This window comes from Corapipo altera, unplaced genomic scaffold (genome assembly GCF_003945725.1).
Source record: "Corapipo altera isolate COAL_440 unplaced genomic scaffold, ASM394572v1 301, whole genome shotgun sequence".
Lineage (NCBI taxonomy): Eukaryota > Metazoa > Chordata > Aves > Passeriformes > Pipridae > Corapipo > Corapipo altera.
In genome coordinates, this window is record NW_020884926.1 from 4758182 (window position 1) to 4780096 (window position 21915).

A 21915-nucleotide genomic window follows, 5' to 3' on the forward strand; every position below is an offset into this window, starting at 1 on the left:
GTGGGGTTTGGGGTGTTCTGTGATTGATTATTAATTAATTACAGGGGCAGGGTTTGGGTTGTTGTCTGTGATTGATCCATTAATTAATTCCTGGGGGACGGGGTTTGGGTTGTTGCATGTAATTGGTTAATTAATTAATTCCCGGGGATGGGGTTTGGGGTGTCTATAATTGAATAATTCATTAATTAATGCCCAGGGGCGGGGTTTGGGGTGTCTAAAATGGATTAATTCATTAATTAATTCCCGGGGGCGGGGTTTGGGGTGCCTATAATTGATTAATTAATTATTTCCCAGGGGGTGGGGTTTGGGGTGCCTATAATTGACTAATTAATTAATTCCCGGGGGGTGGGGCTTGGGGTGTCTATAATTGATTAATTAATTAATACCCGGGGGCAGGGTTCTGGGTGTCTATAATTGATTAATTCATTAATTAATTCCCGGGGGCGGGTTTTGGGGGTGTCTGTAATTCATTAATTAATTAATTAATGCCCAGGGGTGGGGTTTGGGGTGTCTAAAATTGATTAATTCATTAATTAATTCCCGGGGGTGGGGTTTGGGGGTGTCTATAATTGATTAATTCATTAATTAATGCCCGGGGGCGGGGCTTGGGGTGTCTGTAATTGATTAATTAATTAATTCCCGGGGGCGGGGTTTGGGGTGTCTAAAATTGATTAATTCATTAGTTAATTCCCGGGGGTGGGGTTCTGGGTGTCTATAATTCATTAATTAATTCCCGGGGGTGGGGTTCGGGGTGTCTAAAATTGATTAATTAATTAATTAATGCCCGGGGGCGGGGCTCGGGGTGTCTATAATTGATTAATTCAGTAATTAATGCCCGGAGGCGGGGCTCAGGGTGTCTATAATTGATTAATTAATTAATTAATGCCCGGGGGTGGGGTTCTGGGTGTCTATAATTGATTAATTAATTAATTAATGCCCGGGGGTGGGGTTCGGGGTGTCTTTAATTGATTAATTAATTAATTAATTCCCGGGGGCGGGGTTTGGGGTGTCTATAATTGATTAATTAATTAATTAATGCCCGGGGGCAGGGCTCGGGGTGTCTATAATTGATTAATTAATTAATTAATGCCCGGGGGCGGGGCTCGGGGTGTCTATAATTGATTAATTAATTAATTAATGCCCGGGGGTGGGGTTCTGGGTGTCTATAATTGATTAATTCATTAGTTAATTCCCGGGGGCGGGGTTCGGGGTGTCTGTAATTGATTAATTAATTAATGCCCGGGGGTGGGGTTCGGGGTGTCTATAATTAATTAATTAATGCCCGGGGGCGGGGTTCGGGGTGTCTATAATTGATTAATTCATTAATTAATGCCCGGGGGCGGGGTTCTGGGTGTCTGTAATCGATCCCTTAATCACTCGCGGGGGGCGGGTTCGGGGTCCCCTCAGCCGCGCACCCTCCGGGCCGGCAGGGGGCGCTCGGCGGCGGCGGCGCCGCGGGGGCCGCGCCGGGGCCGCTCCCGCTCCCGCCCCGCCGCCTCCTCCCCGCTCCCCGGCCCCGCTCCCCGCCCCGCCAACAACGCGCTCGCTCACTGGCCCCGCTCCGTGTGTTGTGTCCCCGCAGCCAATCGCGGCGGGCGAGGAGCTGTTGGTGTGGTACAATGGCGAGGACGACCCGGCCATAGCGGCCGCGATCGAGGAGGAGCGAGCGAGCGCCCGCAGCCGCCGGCACTCCCCGAAGGCCCGCAGAGGTACGGACCGCGCCCGCCGCGCCGCCGCCCCCGCGGGGCCCGCGCCGCGCCCGCACCGCCGTGACCTTCCCCGGGGAGCGCGACGGGAGGGGAGGGCCCGGCCCGGCCCGGCCGGCGGCGCCGCGGGAGGAACGTGGAAGTTGTGGCGGCTGGAAAAGTTGGGAGAGGCGGCGCGGGGAAGGGGAATGGCCGCGGGACACGCGGGGACGGGGCAGGGGCAGCGATCCCGCGTGGGGCGGGGACTGAGCCCGGGGAGCCGCGATCCCTCCTCGGGGAGAGGGAACAGCCCGAGGCCGCCGTGATTCCTTCTTGGGAAAGGGGAACTGAGCCCGAGGTCCACACGATCCCTCCTTGGGAAGGGGGAGGCTCCTCCTGGGCCCGCCGCGGTCCCTCCTTGAGAAGAAGGAGGCTGAGCCCGGGGAGCCGCGATCCCGCTTTGGAAGGGGGAGGATGAGTCCAGGGCCGCCGCGGTCCCTCCTTGGGAAGAGGGGACCTGGGCCCAGGGCCGCGTCAGTGGAGCCAAATGAAAACCGCCGGCATTGTTGCTCCCTGCGGTTTTTAATTCCTTGTTGTTTTTAGGCTGATCTGGTGGCTGTGGAATCTCGAATGGCTGCTCCTGCCTGGCTGCGGCCGAGGAGGGAGGGTGGGGGAGGCGTTTTGTGGGGGGGGGCTATAAACACGTTATTCCATGTAAATACATATGTCAGAGCAGACATCCACGATTTTTTCCATGACTAATTCAAGCAGCAATATTTTTCGGAGTGCGTGTGGCCTCCACGCGTGGCCTTATATAACTGACATTTTCACCAACGTTTTAGGCCAAAATCGCAATAAAGCCTTTGGTTACAGGGAGTAAATAAAGAAAGGAAACATTCACAGCTGTAGCACAAGGATGCCGATTCCTCTTGCAGGGAAATATGTGCATTTTGGAATTCTCTGAATGTTACAAATGAACCAAAAGAAAGGTAACATTTTAAGTGGCACCACTGTAGTATTTAACTTATTATTTAGGGCCTGATCTTACAGGTTGTGGAACTCAACATTGGGAACAAGCTCAAATATCGAGGAGAACAGTTATTATGTAAGTTTTTTTATTTTAGAGATTGAAGAGGGGGCTGTGGTGCAACACAATTAGTTTTTTTGAACAGTAATTTGTGGGTTAAGCAAATACAAGCTGAAATTCAAGCACTGATTTTTTATTTACCTGCCTGTAATGAAAAGCATATTCAGCACATATAATGAGCAAGGCTCAGTAAATTACAGGCTGTATTATGGTTTTTCCTAAATCTGCTTTATCTTAGCACATGGAGTTTGTGTGCCTGTGATTTACCTGAAAGGCTAGAAAAACAACCTGCAAGAATTTGATTATATGATAAATCAGAAAAGCCAGACAGAATAATTTCCAAGGTAATTTTTCATGGCACAGAAGTTTGATTTGCATTTGTGAAGTTATAGGTAAAAATATCAGTAAACTAACTTGGTTCCTGGGTTTTGATTTTGTGCTGGTTTGTGGGTTTCAAGTTTTACTGTTTTGGGCTTTGCAGATTTCATAATTAGGAACAATAAATCTTTCCCCTGTTTTATGAACACAAGCTCTGTACCAAGGCTCACAATTATTAAAAAGCAACCCAGCAAAAAACAACTCCAAGCACAGTATTGATGAAGCATTTGAAAATAACCAAGAGCAGTTTATTTATGGAATTTTACTCTTGTATCATGAAGGAGAAAGACCAAATTCTTAGCATTTAGTTGATTTGAGTTGTTATGATTCAAGTTTCAGTTGTAAAATGATAAAACAACTGAAATTGTATAATTCTGTTTTTCACAGGTTTTATTGGAATTCTTTTCTCTACATTTATTCTCAGCTGTTTTAGTGTTTGTAGTCACATCTGCTAATATTTGCAATTCACAGCAATTTTCTTGTAGGAAGTATATTTTTCCTCTGCAGATTGATAGCAGTAGATGCAGTGAGGATTCCAGAATGGTTTCTGCTGATATCCCTGGTTTTGTAGCTTCAGCTGTATCCTTGGATATGGAAGTTTCTTAACCCCAAGCTTGAGGGTTTTTTGGAAAATAAAGGATTAAATGAAGGAGCAGGATTAAAAAGTAATTAATTTGAAAATAAATAATTGTAATTATATGATACAAGGGTGGTGGCAGGAGAAGGATATTGTGAGTTAACTTGGTGTGTGTAGAAAATTAGGAGTCAGTACAAGGTAATATTTGAGATTGAATAGCAATTTAAGAAGCTTTCTAAAGAGAAGCTCCTTCAGAGAGTTGTGGAATTTTAATTTATTGGTGACCTAAACAGATGAATAAATTCTTTCATAGTAAACTTTATTTTGGCCTGTGTTGCACATTGTTGTCTTACACACTGAGGAGAAAACAGAAGTAAGAACTGCCAAGTTCTGTGAACAAGTGTGTCCTTTAGGAACATGTTTTCCAGAGGGGTAAAGTGACAGTTTAATACCTTAGGAATGACTAGCAAGACATTATTTGAGAGATGTATTATAATTTAGTAGTTCAGAACATGGAGGTACTCAATAAAGCTCATAATTTTTCTGTATTCAGTAAAACAAATGGCCTTTTGAATTTTTAATGCATCTTGGGCCTTGTCCTTGGACAAGTGAGATATTTACCAATAAGCAAATAACCTTGTTCCTACCATTGATTTAATGAGCCCTGCTCAGAAAAGGTGACCATTTCACAGGTATTAAAAATGGGCTGGTTTTACCCAATTGCTCAAGGCTTTGATTGCTGTAAAACTGCCCACGTTGTTTATTTCTGAATAACCCCCCTGTGCTGTAGGTGAGACTGAGATCCCATAAGAGGTAGGCTGGACTAAATTTGGGAAGTGGAGGTGGCATTTAAGAACCAGCAGCTGACCAGGTCTGGGGCAGACCCAAAGCCCAACCTGAGCTGTTCTCCTTGCCCTTGGGGTGACCTGTTTAGGAGTGATCCCTGACACAAGGTCCAGAATCTCCTTCAGGGGGTATTTAGGGTGGCACTGGGCATTCCCTCCAGGTGCCACCTCTCCCTTGCACAGTTTTGCTTTTGGGGTCTGCATTCAGACTCCTTCACATCCCCCAGGTGTTGGATGACTCCTGCCTGGCTCAGCCATAGGTTTTCTGAGCTGGAATAAATCCTTTCCATCTTCCTTCTCCCAGGCACAGCAGCTCAGGATCCCAGAGGGAAGAGGCAGCTCTTCCAAATATATTTGTACATATTGAAACATTGCATGTTGCTCCCAAGGTGGTGAGTGCATTTGAGATTTAGAAAGAAATTCAGTAGGATAAATAGCTGTTGAAGAGGGCAGAAAAAAGGAAAACAACTTAAAGAACTTGGGGAACATCACAGATTTTTATCAGAGCCAAGCTGTTACTTTTGCCATGATAAGTAATGGTAAAGAGCTCCCAGCTGCTGGTGCATGACCAACGACCAGCTGAAAAATTACCTGATTTTTTTTATTTTGTTGCTTTGGCATTTTCTGAAATTGCATTTTCTAGTTAAGCATTTCTCATCTGCTTTTCCCAGGTTGTAGTTAATGTGCTTTATTCTGCCTGCCAAGCTTGTAGGGAATTTTGTTCAATCAAATGCATTAACACAGGGTCTTTCATTAATTCTCCTTCCAAGGAAAAAAAAGAACAGCTTGGTTTTTACTTTACAGTTGAATTCATGTGTCCTTTAGAGGAGTAGTGTAGATATTTTTTTGTAGATATTTTTTTCTCATCAGGGCATTTCTTCCTCTGCATATGACAGTAATAATTTGTAGCAGTGAGCAGTAATATCAAAGATTAATGTTTCCTTCTAGAAGGAAGACTTGGTGTCTCTGGCTTCAGACTCAGTCTTTCTTAAAAAAGGAACTTTACACTGACTGAAGTATTTTTTTTTATAAAGAAAGGATGGTCATAAAAAAACCCCAAACTAAAAGATAGTGATACATAAAGATATCCTGTGGTTTTATCAGGATATAACCTGCTGCAAGGTGCTGCCTGGGCTCCTGAGTGTGATCAGACAAGGCTAAAACCTCATTTCTGTCCTGGATTATGTGGCAGATCAAAAGTCTGGTTTGGAAGAATAAAGATACTGATGTTACCCAGGATAAAAGCTTGCCCTGCTGTATGCTTGTGAATAATACCTCTAAAAAAGCCTTTTTTGGGGGGAGAGGAGAGCAGTGCTTTCCTCGTGCTGTGTTTATTCCTCCCCGTGCTGGTGCCTCACTGTGCTGTTCACTGTGTTCCACTGCTCACCCTGCCAGGCAGCAAAGCACAGGCTGTGCTGGGTCTGCACTGAGGGCTGCCTGTGCTGCTCAGCCTGTCGAGAGGGGGGGAAAAATAGTCTGTAATTGCATTTTTCCAGAAGCATGTGCTGCACAGTGCAACTGGAGTGGGTTGTCACGAAACCAAGTGACCTCTGAAGCACAGTTGTGTCAACTCTTAAAACACTTCTCCATTGTGGTGCAGGCAAAGCACCTGCATCAGGGTCACCTGTGCTGTGGGGATTATTTATTATAGTTCAATTTTGAAGTCTCAAACCATCACTAATAAATCTTGTAAGACTTTGTTACCTTAAATGGTTCTGCTGCTGTCACAGTTTTGGTGTCCCCATAGTTCTTAAAGGTTTGAGGGAGAACATGGATTGTAGGGAAACTTAGTGACCAGTACTGGCCCAGAGACAGTGTGAGATTGAATTATGAATCAATTATTATCTGTTATAAGGAATTTTTTGTGCCTTGGTTTATATCAGTGTGAATGCAAAGGGCAACTTCAGGCTTCTGCTTCCCAGGTTCTAAATAAAAGCTGCCATCCTAAAAGTCACATTGGTTTTTCTTCTGTCTCTGAGTGTAATTATTGCTGAAACAGTGTCAGATTGCTGCTGGAGGAAGGGGAATGTAAGGATGAAATCAGCAGGTTCAATTCTGGGATAGCAGAAATAGTGCAGGTTTTTTTGTTAATACTTTCTTAGGCATTCTCCTGTAGTTCCAAATAATTAGCTGTGCTTGAGAGTCCCATAAATATGCATCCTGTTTACAAAAGGTGGGCCTTGGGTTGCCATCTGGATGTCATCACAGATGGAAATCATGGCCAAATGATGCCCTGACTGTCTGTTTTTTTAAGGTACAAGAATTTATTAGGCTTGTGTGCTTGGAATAAGTTTAAAAGTTTGTTTCTAAACAGAAAAGAGCTTGTGAGAGAAATGATTGTGTATGAATTGGAATGTAACTTATAGAAGGATGTGTAAGTTGTACATTTGTAGCAAGGGTAGCATGAAACTGTATTCTTATCTAAGCTCTATTTCCAGTAAATTTAATGAAAAACTTTTATTTTCTAACCAGTGATTGGGGAAAGACAAGCAAGGAAGGAGGAGTTCAAACAAGATCATCTGGAACAAAGTCTTAAAATTGGAATTTACTTTGATTTCCCCAAATCACATTGATTTACAAGAAGGTTTATACAACCCTCATTCAGAAGCTGCATTTGGGATGTCAAGGGCAGATTCTATCTGGAGAGTATCTAATATGTTTGAAATCTGCTAAGCAGTGAAAGTTTTCTCTTATCCCTCATATAGGAGACTGGTATTACTTTACATTCCCATCTTCCCTTCTCCAGCAGTGCCCCCAGTTCCAGGACAGCTGCTCTGAGATTTCAGAGCAGCACAGGGAAGTTGCTGTGATTCATTCCAGCCTTGCTCCTGCCTGTGGGTTTAAAAATGGGAGAAGACAAACCTCCATTTCTGCAATAAAGCATCAAATAATCTATATTTAAAAGAAAACTTAAAAATTCAGCACTAAATTGCATGTCTTGACCCCTTAAACTCTGTCTTTCTAAGTATAAATGTTTGGAAACAGGAGGCCTTGGCACATTCAGACATTTCTTGAGTTATTAAAGAACATCAGTAGTTTTGCTTTGTATGGGATTTCTGGGAACGTTGGGAGCCTGTTTGGTGCTGGGATGGAATTCCAAGGCCTGGGAGGGCTGTGGGGTTTGGTTCCTGTGCAGAAGCCTCAGTTGGAGCAGGGTGTTGGAGTTCCCACACGTCCTGGCTGTCCCCGGGGGGGGGATGTCACTGGCACTGGGGTCAGGCAGCCCCACGTTTGTGCTCTGGGCCCCCCAGTTTGGCTGTAAGTCGCTGCCTGGTGATGGCAGCAGGAAAGCAGAAGCCCTTAGGAGAAGGATTGAGTTGGATTTAGTGCTCAGGGCTGCGGTGTGAGGGCTCAGGGCTGTTCTCAGCTCATTATTAAAACAAAGACTACAAGCACTTTGCACACTCTGTTACTTCATCTCTGGGGGGTTTGTGTCTTTAACTTAAAATAAGTCTGCCCTTGGTGATGGTAACAAGTTGGGGTGTTTCAGCTGCTTAGTTCTTGGAGCAGATGTCTGTAGTTATCCAACAGAAGAAAATTCTTGGGTTATTTGATAATTGCAGTTCTAAAGCCTTCCCTGTTTTTCTTCGTACTTTTGCTTTTTTAGCCCCAGTTCTTTAGACTGCTTTTCTCGAGTTAAAAAAATAAAGTACATCTAGGCCACAGTTGTGGCATTTCCCAGCAAATTTGCTAATGCTGTCTTTGGTTACATAACCCACAGTGCAGAGTGAAATAAGGCACCAGGCAGCTTTCTAGTATTAATCAATTTTTTCCTGTTGATCAGGGTTAGCTGTGAAACAAGGAGTGACCTGGAAGAAAAGCAGCTTGATATTCCACTGCTTATTTTTTTTTTTTTAGTTGATCCAGTGTGTTTGGAAATTATTCTTCTTTCTTAGGAAAATGCTGTTTTAATTTTCCTGAAAATAAGTTCAGTGTTACTAAGTTTCTCTTGAAATAATAGTTTCCTTATAGAACTATTTTATTGTATTAGGATTTTCCAGAACTTTCTTAGACTGTTCTCTTCTAAGCAATCACACAGTTGTTTAAACACTGCTGTGTAGAAGATGTAGAGAAAATTTGGTGATGGCTGTTTTAGGGAAGAGCTTTGAGACAGATTTGGAGGATTTGTTCCAAAATAGAAAGGGGATGAATTCCTGCAGAGTAGGAGAATAGACACTGCTTTCCAAAGAGAAAAAGTGCTTTTATTTTTTTTATTCCTTGAAGTGTTTTGTGATTTAGAACTGTTACTTGTAGAATACAAGAGAACAAACTCTATGAGCTACTGACTGCCTCACATCTCACTTAAATCTGGGTGACTTTCATTCCCATGAATAATCCTTTTTTAATTCCTTTGCATTACCTCACGTTAAGTCAAGGTTTTACCAGACACTGTTGCTCTTCCTGTGGTTTCCTGACCCTCCTGTGCAATCTCCCACTTCAGTGTTTGTTTTCTAATTGGAGACTGGGTTTTATGGTGGATACAAGGTACAGTCAGTTACTGGCTCTCAGTGTATTCTTATTTTATTTGCCTCCTGCTGGAACCATCTCTTAATTTAGGGAAGGCTCCAAGTTCTTGTAATGAGAATCTTCTGTACCTCTTAATCATTTTTTTACTGCCTTTCCCTAGATGTTTTCTTTGTTACACTTCATCTTTTCAAAACAATTTGAACAGAATTAATATGAGTAATATTGTATCATTAACAGTGCTAAACTTTTTTTAGTGCTTTTTTTATTCCAGTTTGCCATATTTTGCACTGACTGTTTCTTTTACTTGAATTGTTTACAGGGAATGTTTCACACTGAGGGCTTCTCTGCAGATGCCCCATGTCCTTTATTATACAGTGGTGAACAAACCCATCTAACTTGTGTGTGCACACAAAGGTTTAATAGCTGGTTTATTCATGGAAGAGATGCAAACTCCATTGGAGTTTCTTGGCTGGGAGCTCTTTTCTTTAATTGAGATCTCCTTTGTCAGGTAATTTGTGTTTGTCAAGTCTCTGAAGGTTCTCATGTCACTGCAGTGCAAAATACCAAAGAAATTTTATATTTCACTTATTAACTATTTAGTACATTTTTCAAATGAACAAAAAAGAAAACCAGTTGTCAGACCAGGGTGTGTGTATCTTTTTCAGTCTGTCAAACCTTCCAATTTATTCTGTCATTCCTGCCAAGAGCCTTGCACAGATTGACAGGAATGACTTTGTTCTGAAGAATTCTCACCGGCCTACACTTGCTGTGTCAAGTTCCTCCAGAAAATGTTACAGCAGACTAAGTTTCTGCTTGGGTTTATCAGTTATTGAAACAAGACTCAGGGATATTGCAACATTTGTAGCTAAGAAATTAGATAATGTCTGACCATTCACTAGGAAGGATTTACTTACCTTTTATACGCTTTCCCCCTGGACTAAGAAATCACAATATTTATTTGGATCACCGGTGCCTGAGAGTTATTTAGGATGAAACTTTCAGAAGCACTTAAGAGCTCACCAGAGTTGCTGCTAAGAGTTAATTTTGTTGTCACACTTTGTTATCAGAATTCTGCAAGAGCATTTGATTGACTGTGATTAATGCTGTAGAACTTCAGAGAGGCACTGTTATTAACGTGCTGATTGACATAAAGTTACTCTAGTGAGAGTATTATAATAGCTGGAAATCCATCATCTTGATTATTATTGCTGCAAAATGCCATGGAAATGAGGAGTCAGCTCCCCATTATTCTGAGCTGTGTTGAGAGCCAGCTGCCTCAGTGCAGTCTGTCAGATATGGATCTCGTTTGATTTGGCAGCCCCTCAGAAACAGTGGGAAAGGCCTGGTGCTTGTGGAAGTGACTGGATTCAGAGAGGTTTGGGTGAATTTTCTCATGCATCACCAGCACTCAGGGCCAAGTCCAATGCAAACTTCCACACCTTGCTGCCACTAAACTGCAAACTGAGTGTGTAGATGGTCAGCTGTGGTGTGAATAGCTCAGTGGAGGGAGAGCTGACCTGTCTCCAGCAGTGGGTTGGGATCAGAGTGTCAAAACACCCCTGTTTCCCACAGAGTCAGACCCTCAGCCAAGCCTTAGACTCGTCTTGGGCTTTTCCCAAGGAATGGGTCATGCCAAGTTTCAGTGAGTTGAGTGAAAAATTGGCTTGGCTGCAAAGTGTTGCCTTTGACGTTGCAGGTAAAGAGCAGAGAGTCCAACTTTTCCAATCTTATGGACCCTTGTCAGGGATTGCAAAAGCAAAGTGGACTTTGTGCTGAAACTTGGCCACAGCTACCAAATCCTGACCTGTTACGTGTCACCCTCTGGTCCCTCCACTCCTACACCAGAGCTGGGGTTTTTTATGGTTCCTTACCTGCAAATTAAAATGTCCAAGATCCTTTACAGTGACATTTTCTTATGCTCTTAACAGGCACGTGCAAAGAACTTGTACAGCTTTAAAGTCTAATTTGATCTAAACAGGTTAATCTTGACTGCAGCAGTTAATTGAGCAGAAGACAAATAAATATATTTGTGCTCTGACTGGGATTTATTTTCACTCTGAAAAATGGATGAAGTTGCCATTCCCTGTCGTGCCTTTGTGAGCCTGTTGACCTTTGTTGGTGTCACAGATGAAGCAGATGCAGTTTGCCCCTGTCTGGTTTGGGCCATACTGTAAATTTAGAACTTCTCTTGTTGGTTCTGTTCACATGAGCACCAACTGTTGCTGTTGTCCTGCAGCACAGTCCTCTGCTGCATTCTGAGAAATGCACTCATTGGGCAACTGGGGGATTACAGTTCCTTTGGAAATATAATTCAGTGTATCTTGTGTTATCAGAGAGGGCTGACAAGCGTTTCTCTGAGAAAGTATCAATGGGCTGCAGCTGAAATGAATGAAGCACTTTGTTTCACTGAGGAAGCGAAGCAAATCTTGCACAATTTCTCAGCAGATAAAAGTGATTTGGTGACTGGGCTGTACATTAAAATCATGAGTTTGCCTAATATTTATCCTCCTCCTTTATCTACTCTTCTGAATTAGAAAGGACCTGCAGTGATATTCTGCCATGTGACCTTGGATTGTCACTCTGAAGCTGAAGGATGAGTCGTCCCAAATTCAACAGATACAGAGAAACAAAGTTTTCGTGCTGCAAATATGTTGTGACAGGAGCTGCTTATTAACAATGAATGTCTCTTGTTAGGTTGGAGACCCAGTTGAGAAGATGCTGTAATATTTTTAATGGGGACTGATGGAAAAACACTATGTACTTACTTAGTAGGTAGTTGGCTGTACTGAAGAAAAATAATGAGGAGGTTAAAGGGAATAAATCTGGAAATGGTTGTCGAGGAGGGGGATGAAATCCATTGCCAAAGAGAAGTGGATGATTTTACTGGGAATACTTTGTTTTGTTGGAGCAAAATTTGTGACAAATGACATTTTGTAGATACAGTAAACAGAAGGATTAATTTGGGTAAAAATGAATAACAGAGGGCAAATCTGAGGGAATGTAAATGAGGTGTTTGAGTGTGATTTTGTAGGAGGAGTTCAGTTTTATCCCGGGACCCTGTGTCCGTGAGAGGCTTTGCTCTCCTTTCCTCAGCCTTGGGGACTCCTGTTGCAGTAATCCCAGGGCTCCAGCTGACACAAAGGCAGTGCTGTTTCCTGGGAATTGTAGCCCTTGCACAGCTGTGTTCTCCCAGCAGAGCCCCAGCCCGTGTCTGCACAAACTGTTCACGTTTGGTTTTCCAGGCAGTGGCAGCTTTTCACTGACCCTCTGAGTTCTGTTTGACAGGGGAGGCAAAATTGCTCTGGAGAGCAAGAGACCCCCTTGATCAGCTGTGTGTGAAGAGCTTTTGGGTCTGCACAGGGGCTCAAAAGTCCCTTTTTTTAATTCTTATTAAAAAATGTCACTGAGTTGTGTGACCAGTGCTGAACTGGTACATACCTGTCAAACAGCAGAACAAAATGGCAGGTAAAGGCCTAAGGAGTTAATTTTAACTAAACCCAGGTATTTTTAAATATTTTAAATATTTAAATTCAATTTTTAAATATAGTATTTTAAATATTTTAAAACACTTAACCAAAAACCAGGTATTTTTGATCTAACCCTTCAAACATTCAACGATCCAAATAGGGCCAGGACAAATATTTGGGTTATTTATTACAGATGAATGCAAACAGATCTATAGTGATCATTTTAAACTTTGTGGTCCAAGTAGTCATGAAAGTAGTCTTTCATTTGCATTATTCTGTAAATAATGTCAGAGTACCTGTCACTTCAATTTTCTGTGTGTAGCTTCACTTCAGGATCAGACAAACTTTTTGGGGAGAGCTCTAGAGAATGTAGAAGCAACACTTTCTGGAGTTAGATAAAATCTCCTGTTGGTTCAAGAGGAGATTTAAATTTAGACTAATCCTTTGTATTTAAATACACAATTTGGGTGCTCTATTTTTAACTGAATTGTACATGAAAACTGGCTAAATATAGAGAGCAGCAGTTATTTCTGGAAAATGTCTCTGCCAGCTGACATTTCTCTTGCTGCTGCTTTTGTTTTAATACTTAGCAAAACAAAAGCTGATGGGATAGGAGTGCAGAGAAGAATGTTCATCATATTTTTCTGTGCTGGGCTGGCTGTGTCCATGTGGCAGCTTGAGTAAGGAATCTGTAGTGGCTGGGGGAGGCTGTGTTTTTGGGGAGGGTGGGAAGCAGGAATACACAAGGAGCTGAAGTGACTGAGAAAGTCTGGAGCAAGTCTGGTCCCCTTTCTACAGTTCTAGAAATACTGGTGTAAGGGCAGAAATAACATTTTTTAATCTTGCCAAGTTAAAAGCTCTACATTTAATTGTTTACACTTAATGGTTTCATCACAGCTCATGTGTGGGTTAAAATTGCATGGAATTAAGCCCTTGTTTGCCATGCTTTGTAACTGTTGGGTGACATTCTGTACTACTTAAGTCATTATGGATGAGTAAGTCTTGTAGTCTGTAAACTTACAACTTCCTGGGATCCACACTCACCTTAGGCAGGAGTCATAACGTGCTGGGGATTTGAATGACATCCTGTTGCAGACAGGTAATATAAATGCTTTTGTCTCTCTTCTGCTAGAGAGTTATGGCAGATAATTTAATTTACAAGACATAAATTGGATGAAGAAGACTGGAGACAGCTCATATCTCAATTGGTAGGGATTGGTGGAATGCCACACATTGAGCACAGGCTTCCCACTCGTAGAATTTTTCAACCTAAATTTTTTTTCATCTGTTCATCTGAATTTTGTGGAAAGCTGCAGCTTGCCCGGGCTCATGAAGAACTCCATATATTGGCAACATATTCCCTTTTGCTTCCTGCATCATTTCTTCCCGTTGGCATGGCACACCTATGGTGCCATCCTACCATTTCTTGTACTGTTAGATAATTTCAGAAGTTTGTGGTGGCATACAGTGACCTGATCTTCAGTGCTATCATTAAAGTGGAGACTTTGCCAAACATTTGCAGAAATCAGTTTTTTAAATAGCCCAACTCCGAATTTTCTTAGGCTTTCCATGGCAACAAGTTCATCTGTTATGCAAATGTCACCTTAACAGTCTCTGTCAGTGCATTGCTCTGTTTCTTCTCTGCAAAGTGGGGATTTAGTGCTCGGTACACACACTTTAATACACACACCACTTAGGTGGATGTGCCTCTGTCTCCAGGTGTCCTGGAATACCTTCCCAGGGAGAGCCTTTATTGCACCTTGTTCAGTCTGCTTGGCAAATGCAGTGATTCAGATGCTGCTGTCTGTGAGTGCACTGGTGGTTAATGGGTAGCAATAGGCTTATAAAACAGGCACTTTGGTATTAATAGAACTGCTGTGAAGTTTGGTTTCCTCTTTCTCCTCCTACTGTGTAAGCTTGAAAGTGTCTTTTTAAGGAAGAGGAGATGCTGGAAAAAATGCCAGAAGAACCTTTGCTCACTGCCTTTGCTCTTATTCTATAGATAATTCACAAGATTTTCCCATTTTATCTGTAACATACAGCTCTGTGTGTTGTGCCTCTACACCTTTAAAATCATTTGACACATTAGGATTGGGCAGAATGACTGTGCAGAACTAACATCTTCTGTAGCTCTAAATTATCCTCTTGGTTTTCAGGAGCTGGAGGTTAAAATTCTGTTGGGATGATCTTTGTTCACTATCAAACAGCTCATGTCAACTTTAGTGTTTCATCTGCTCAACAACACCTGAAGTCCTGCACACAAACCAGTTGTATCTGATAACTTCATAATGGCATTGCACGAAAAAAATGCCCCCCCCAATTACTTACAATAATGATAGATTGGGGAAAACAGCATAAAAAAGGCATTTACATTTTGCCTTTTCCTGCAGGTTTTCTTACTTACTTGACAGCATTGTTAAAATAGGCCTGCTAATGATCCTGGGTGTGGAGCCTTTCAGGTTTAATTGACATCCCCTTTAATGAGATGTTTGTTTCAAGAATTGATCTATGGCTTGAATTTTGCCCTTAGAATTGCTGGAATATGAATAAAAATGTGCTGATTTCACCTCCTTTTTATGTATTTTTTTCCATAATGTTCAGTTTTAGAAAGATACAGTCCTGAAAATGGAGAAATCTTTTTATGTTGTAATACTTGGATTGTGCTTTCGGATCAGAGAGATGGAAACCTTCCTACCTTGGGAAGAGTTTGTAGGAGGGTGTTAGAAAGGGTTTTATGGGTATGTGGTCACCAGAAAGTGGGATGATCTGTAGTCAAACTGGGAAATGCTCCTAGTACAGCATATCTTACACTAACAAATAAAAATAAAAGCTTTTTCTGGCTTGTGTTAAAAAAGCTGAATTATCACCAAAGGTTCTGTGGCAGCACTGGAATTTCTGAGCTGTGGGGTCTTGGGAAGCATCCAGTTGGGTTCTGGAGCAATACAAGAGCTTTTTCCCCTCAAAGCACTTGGTAGGCAGTGGTTTCACGTTTTCTTTCATTTTAAGTTGGAAGCTTTAGAGTTCCAAAGCCATTCCCTCCCCTGGTAATAACAGTGTGTCTGTTCAGAGGTGCTTCAGAGCTCCTCAGCTGAGCTCACTTGAATCAGGTTTCAAAGCAGCACTTAATGCAAGTACTTAAAAGGAACTTTGATATATTGTTGTATTAACAGTAATATTATGGAAGAAATATTGGAAGCTGATGGTATAACATTTAAGTAATGCTTGTTTAAGTAAAGCAGAATTGTTGGGCCTTTTTCTTTCAAGATTGTCATCTTTTTATTGCTTAATATCTTTGTGACTTATCCCTACTGTTTTTAATTTTCCTTCACAGTTATTCCTCTTTTTCCAGTAATTTGTAGTGTGACATTTTGAAGAATACATTGGAAGAACCTCACCTCTCCTAGATTACAATTACCACAGTCCCTGAGCTGGTGGGTGCTGTCACATATTTTTTGGGGCAGTCACTGGAGTTGTGCTTAGAGGGCAGCCCCTCTGCCAAAATAACGAGGACCACGCAATAAACCTGTGCTACATCCTTCAAAATGTGGCTGTTGGCTTAGATCTTTAAATAAAATATTTGTATAACCTTGTGGGTTCGAGGTCACGTTTTCAGCAAATTTCTGTAATCCCCATGATTATACCAATAATCCTCAAATACATATATTTACATATACATGTCAGGCACCTCGTGCCTGCCAGCTCTGCCTAAATATTGAGAGTTCTTGGCTGTTCTCAGGGGCTCTGGGCAGCCCTTCCCACACAGGTGTGTTGCCCTTTATTTAGCCAGGTGGTTTAGATTTGGCTTTGCTCTGGGAGCAGGTGCTGCTTGAGAATAGTGAAAGGTTTTGTAAACAATGAAAGAACTTAAAAAAAATCAACCAAAAAGCCATGAAGATACTTAAATGCAAACAGAGGAAAATATTTGAAAAAATGGCCTTAGTATTCACATTAATAATAAATATTCACATTAATAATAAATATTTTGATTGAAATACCATTTTTTGATGCTTAGTTAACTGAATTCCATTTATTAAGTATGTAAGGTCTTTAACATCTACATGCTGTGCCATTCACAGTTGGACAAGATTCTAAGAAGTCACTGCAGCATGTTTCTGCATTTTTTTCATGCTCCTCCAGCCAACACAACTTTGATTTAATTTTCTGGAGCAATTTATGCTGTTATTTTAGGTATAGCTTTCTGTGTGAGAAAGGCATTCATGTGTCAAAGCCTGTCTGCAGAACAAACAACTAAGTCAGATTTTTACCAGTGCCTGAAGGCTTAAGGAATCTGTTTCAAAAAACATGACACCTACCAGGATTCTGGCTACAGGAACAGATGAATTCTGGGGCACAGCAAGCTGTCTCTCAAATTAAAATTCAAGTTGCATCAGTGTGTTCGAATTCATTAATCAGAAGAGTATGGAAATGATCATGCAGTTGTTTTCTGCTGAATTTTCTGAAGGGATTTTTTTTTTTTTAGCTTGATTATACACTTAATCTTTATTTCATTCTCTTTAGTGCCTAAATACTGCCCTTTTTTTTTTTTTTTTAATATGAGGGGAAAAAAAGTAATAGTTGATTTGTAGAATAGTAGCAGCTACTGCATGGGATTGATGCAAACTTTAATCTGAACCAGTTCCAAAGGGATTTAAGTAGTGAATTTATATTATTACACTGTAAATCTCATCATGAAGCTGTGGGGTGTTGTCAGAGTATAACGTGGCAGTTTCTCTCTCCCCTTCAGCCATATCCTCTCAAAGTGCCCCCTCATCTGTGCTCTAAGAACACTTTTCAGAGGGTCTCTGAGGGAGCTTCTCCCATTTTCCAGGAAATGTGAGATTTGGGCAGGTACCTGTGGCACAGCACAGGTAGGGTGTAGGCAGGGACTGGGCTGCAGTTATTTGTTGGCTACAGATCTCAAAGAAACACCAGTAATTTCAACTCATATCAATTATTCTTTTCCCTCATTAACCCAAGGTTTATGGGGAGGCAAATGTCCCCCTCCTGTATTCCTTGTAAGCTGTGGAAGCAGTGTTTGAGCTCAGATGTGAGTGTCCTTCTTACTTCATGATCTTAACTGGGAACATGTTTGGTGCTGCACTTAAAGGTTATTAAAGATAATAGCATCTTGTGCAATTGGGCAATGTTTAATTATAGAGTTCAGCTCCAAGTATATGGAAAGACTGTGTTTAACATCTTCCCTCCTGGCATCTGAGTGTGCTCATCCCAACCCACCAGAAATAACTCAGTGGTTTAACTGTTTCATCAGTACTTTGCTTAACTGAAAAATCTGAGCACAGGTAACTGTAGGTTGTTATGAGGTGTCTTGGTTTTACCAATAAAATGAGATATGTGCAAATGAAGATTGTTTCTCTCTTATGTTGTTGCTCTGTTGTCATCTGAACTCTCCAAAGTTAGTGGGAGTTGTGATCATCTGGACATTGCAACAGGCCCAGGAGAGCTCATTCCACTGCCAGTGTTACACAGGAGTTGTGAAGGTGTAGAGGCAGATAATGCTCATGCTGACCTATCTTACAACACGAGTGAAGGAAAGGGGAGAAAAAAGAACCCTATTTAAAGTTGCAAGACAAGTTGGTGCAATCCTCTTTTGATCTTCCTCACTGTAGACAAGAACCTACTTTCCATCTGTTTCTTTCACTCCTTTTCCTTTCCATCTTTCTTTCCCAATTCTTCTACTGCCCATACACATATATTAAGTTCTGCCCTTCATTTATTCTTTTGTCATTGTTTCCATTTCACTTTCCCTGTGTTTCATTCCTGTATCTTTCTTGTTTAGACCAAGTGGAGGATCCAGCTGGCCGTAGCAGCCATGTAGGACCCTTCAGGAACCTGATGGTAAGTGCACGTGTGTACTTATGCTCAGGCTTCCACCAGGTTCTGTCTTCTGGGCATTTCCCATCTCCTGAAGGTTTCTTTTGGTTCCTCTGAAACTGTGACTAAACTCAGGGACAGACCTTGGGCTACTCACTGATACCAGAATAGTAGGTTGAAGTTTTCATGGAAAATCTGCAGGAAGAAAACGATGCAAATCTTTCAGGTTTACTTGAGTTAAAAAGCACTTTGAGAACTTGTGGGGGAAAGTCTCAACAGGTGTTAAATATCTTCAGACATTCCTGAACTCCAGGTACTGAAAGCTGGGAGAGCACATCAGTGAACTATCACTTTACTATTCCTTTATTCTTAAATTCTCTTCCTGGGCATCTACTTTTGAACGTTCAGGGCCATGAAATGATGCATCTGGGACAGTCATTGCCGTGCTTGGAAGAAACCTCCTACCTAGAACAAACTAAGTCTTAAAGGAAAACATCACCAATGGGTTGGTGTCTGTGGTTGCTGTGTGTCAGCAATTGGTGTGACACATCTGAAATGCTGTACACACAAAGCAGTTTGGCTCACTGTTCAGAGCAAGGGCAGGTTTGGTGCTCAGTGAATCTTCTTTTCACATGCATCGATGCTTAAAGGCCAGGAACTTGAACCATCTCCAGCTGTATCACAGAGCAGGTTGCATCTCTTTTTAGCAGTGTGGCAGCAGAGCTTGCAAATGATCTTCTTTCCATCAGTGTGTGGCATGAGTAACTCGATTTTTGTGTGCAGATCCTGCTATTGTAGTGATTTCCCAGATTATAATCGGATTTGGGATACTATGAATTGTGTATTCTATAAATGGATGACACTTTGAAACACTTGTGCAGGCTTTAGCACTTGGCATTTCTGTTGTTCCCTCTACATGCTTTACCTCACACTCGAAAGATATTTCCAATGTTGTTAAAAGGAAGAATTAATTTGGTCTTGGTATGAAGACTTTGACAGGAACCTGTTGTTATGCTGAAATTCAGTGCTGCTGTGGAATTAGGTGAGTTGTCCAGTGACTTCATCTGTGATACCATCATATGCTGCACCATGTGTAAAATAGTGTCTCTAAACATGGCCAGGGTTGGCAGCTGAGAGGGGCCTGTGCACCAATCTTTGCCTCCTTTTTTCCAGTCTCACCTGTGGAGACAAACTGAGAAGTTTGTCATTTAAGTCAAGATATTGATGTTGGTCTTCAGATGATAAGTGGTCTGCCAAAAAAGTTGACAGCTCTTGGGGTTCTAGCAATGAAATCAGGTTTGTTATATCACTCTTAAGGTGTGTTGTGATGCATGTTTGATTCCCCAGGAATGTTTTGTAATCTTACATTTACACCCTTTCCCTAGAAATGGAACCGTTTGATTGTGTTACTGTACATTCCCGGAGAGATTTCAGGTGACTTGGCAGATATTTCTGGAAGCTTATTTGAAATCCCTTATACTCAGATAATGGTACTACTGGTTCTAATTATAACCATTAGAGGTGCTGATAATTACTTTTTATGTTCAAATGGGACATTCAGTAGCCTGTCAGGTAAAGATGCACTTGAACTCCTTGTGCCTGTGTGAGCACTCAAATATGTGCTAAACCTTCTGGAAGTTGTAGGTGTTTGATATAAAATCAAAGTTAAATATTGCATTGTCTGAATAATCCTGGTTCATTGTAGCAGGTTAGACACGGGTATTGTTCCAATATTTGAGGATATTCAGGGATAACTGTTAGTTCACCTTAGGGAGGATGCCTGTGTGTGTTCTAAAGGTGACAGAAATTCATCCTGAGTGACTGTTGTCAATTTATGAGCCTACAAACTGTTAAATTGGACTAAGAAAATAAAAAAAGGTTTGTTACCTACATGAAGCTGAAACACTCTGGAATTTGGAGGTGGCCTGTGAAATCTGAGCTCCTTGAGCGGAAATACAGATAATTATTTAGATAGAATGTTCAAATCAAAACAAGTGTTTCCTGTCTCTGAGCTGCTGTCTTGGGGAGTGTCCTTGGGACTTCTCTGTTTGAATAGAGGAACGTGTTTTTTTAGAGGCATTTCAGTTTCTTGGCTCAAGATGTGAAAAATATTTGAGGGGTAAAAAGGAGGAACTTGTTGACAGGACTGTGACTTGGAAGAATGTGCTCCTAAATAGGAAATGGGCTTAGGGCTGTGATGGACAGAGGATCAGAGGGAAGGGGCAGTGTGTTATAAAATAGCTTTTTGTGTGTTGGAGGGGGCAAAGGAGGAGTCTGGATTGCTGTTTCTGGAAAGGTCTCGTTCCCAGGAGCTGGTGCATAGAAATGGGAAGTTTCAGAGGAGACACAGTTTTATGTCTTCTTACACACTCCTTATCATAACTTCTGTATATTATAGGGCTGAATCTGTAAAATTAATGGAAAAAATCAGCAGTACTTTGTAGTGCAGTGGAAAATGAAGTTTTCAGTGTGTTTACATCTTGCACCACTGGTCAGCTCTTTGCATAATGCCCTTTTGTGTTCATTATCCTCTGCAACTAATACTTGCTGCTTCATTTTGCTACCAGAAAGTGTTAGCAAACTTGTTTGTGTCAGTGGACACAACAAAATACCTTTATATTTTGCTGTACCCGGTTCCATCTAATTTGGTTTTACTGCCTTTGCCTTGTTGGTCAAGCTCATGGTGCTTTTAGTCTTCTCAGATGTTATTGCTTTGTTGCTTTTATTATTCAGAAGGTTTATACAGCTACAGTAACTTCTCTGGGTTTCTGTTTCGTCAGGTTTCCAATTAACATTAAGGAGTAATAGTATATGAAGAAATTTTCTATTTTCCATATATTTCTGTGAGATACAGGAATTTAATGGCCATAATAAGGTCTTGGGTAACTTCATGATGTGAGCTGGTTAACCCTGGATAGGACATTTCTCCTATACTTTGTTCTTGCTTTGAAAGTGAGGAAAGTATTTTGGAGTCTGAGGTTTTTAGAAACTCATTGTTATCTTTAATTATGATTTCTTCTGGGCTCCATAGGCTGCTTTGCCTCAGTGCTGTCTGTTCTGCTCATCTGTCATTTGTATTCCTCAGGAAAGCAGGCTCTCTACAGAAGTGTGTTACATTCCAAAGCTGGGGATTTAACTCAAGTATGACAAATAAGAGTTATTGAACAGGAATAATAAGTGTTGGGATTTTTCCTCCCTAGGAAAGAAGAAGACTCAGGAAGGTAAAAACAAGGGAAAGAAGGCAGCAGATACAAAACAGAAAAAGACTGATTTGGATTCTACTTCTGCAGATATGAAGGATTCTAAAGAGGGTAAGTTCTCAAGTGTCTTATTTTTTTGCCTCTAACTATCATTTTGTCACGTTTAGTACATTAGCAGGTTATGTTAGTGTAGCAAAGTGAACATATTTATATTGTTTGCCCGAATTGCTTTCTTATTTAGGAACTGAGGTATTAGAAGCACGTCACAGATGTACAAATCTGACCACAGGAAAAACTACTGAACTGCAAAATTTAGACATAAACCTGAACTCCTTAGAAGAGAAGAGCAGAGCAGAGTCCTTATTCTAAAATATTGT

At 41.5% G+C, this 21915-nt stretch overlaps 1 protein-coding gene across 4 annotated transcripts in view; it reads left to right on the top strand.

Annotated features, from left to right (window-relative positions):
* PRDM2 (PR/SET domain 2) overlaps window positions 1–21915 on the top strand; it is a 62692-nt gene that overhangs the window by 21042 nt on the left and 19735 nt on the right. For 3 of the 4 annotated variants that reach the window (XM_027658061.1, XM_027658063.1, XM_027658062.1), the window contains exons 6-7: window positions 1583–1709; window positions 21539–21649. In XM_027658061.1, the coding sequence (XP_027513862.1) occupies window positions 1583–1709; window positions 21539–21649 (238 nt within the window). Of the gene's footprint in view, window positions 1–1582; window positions 1710–18343; window positions 18363–21538; window positions 21650–21915 lie in introns of those variants that run through there. The other variant, XM_027658064.1, reaches the window with a different exon arrangement.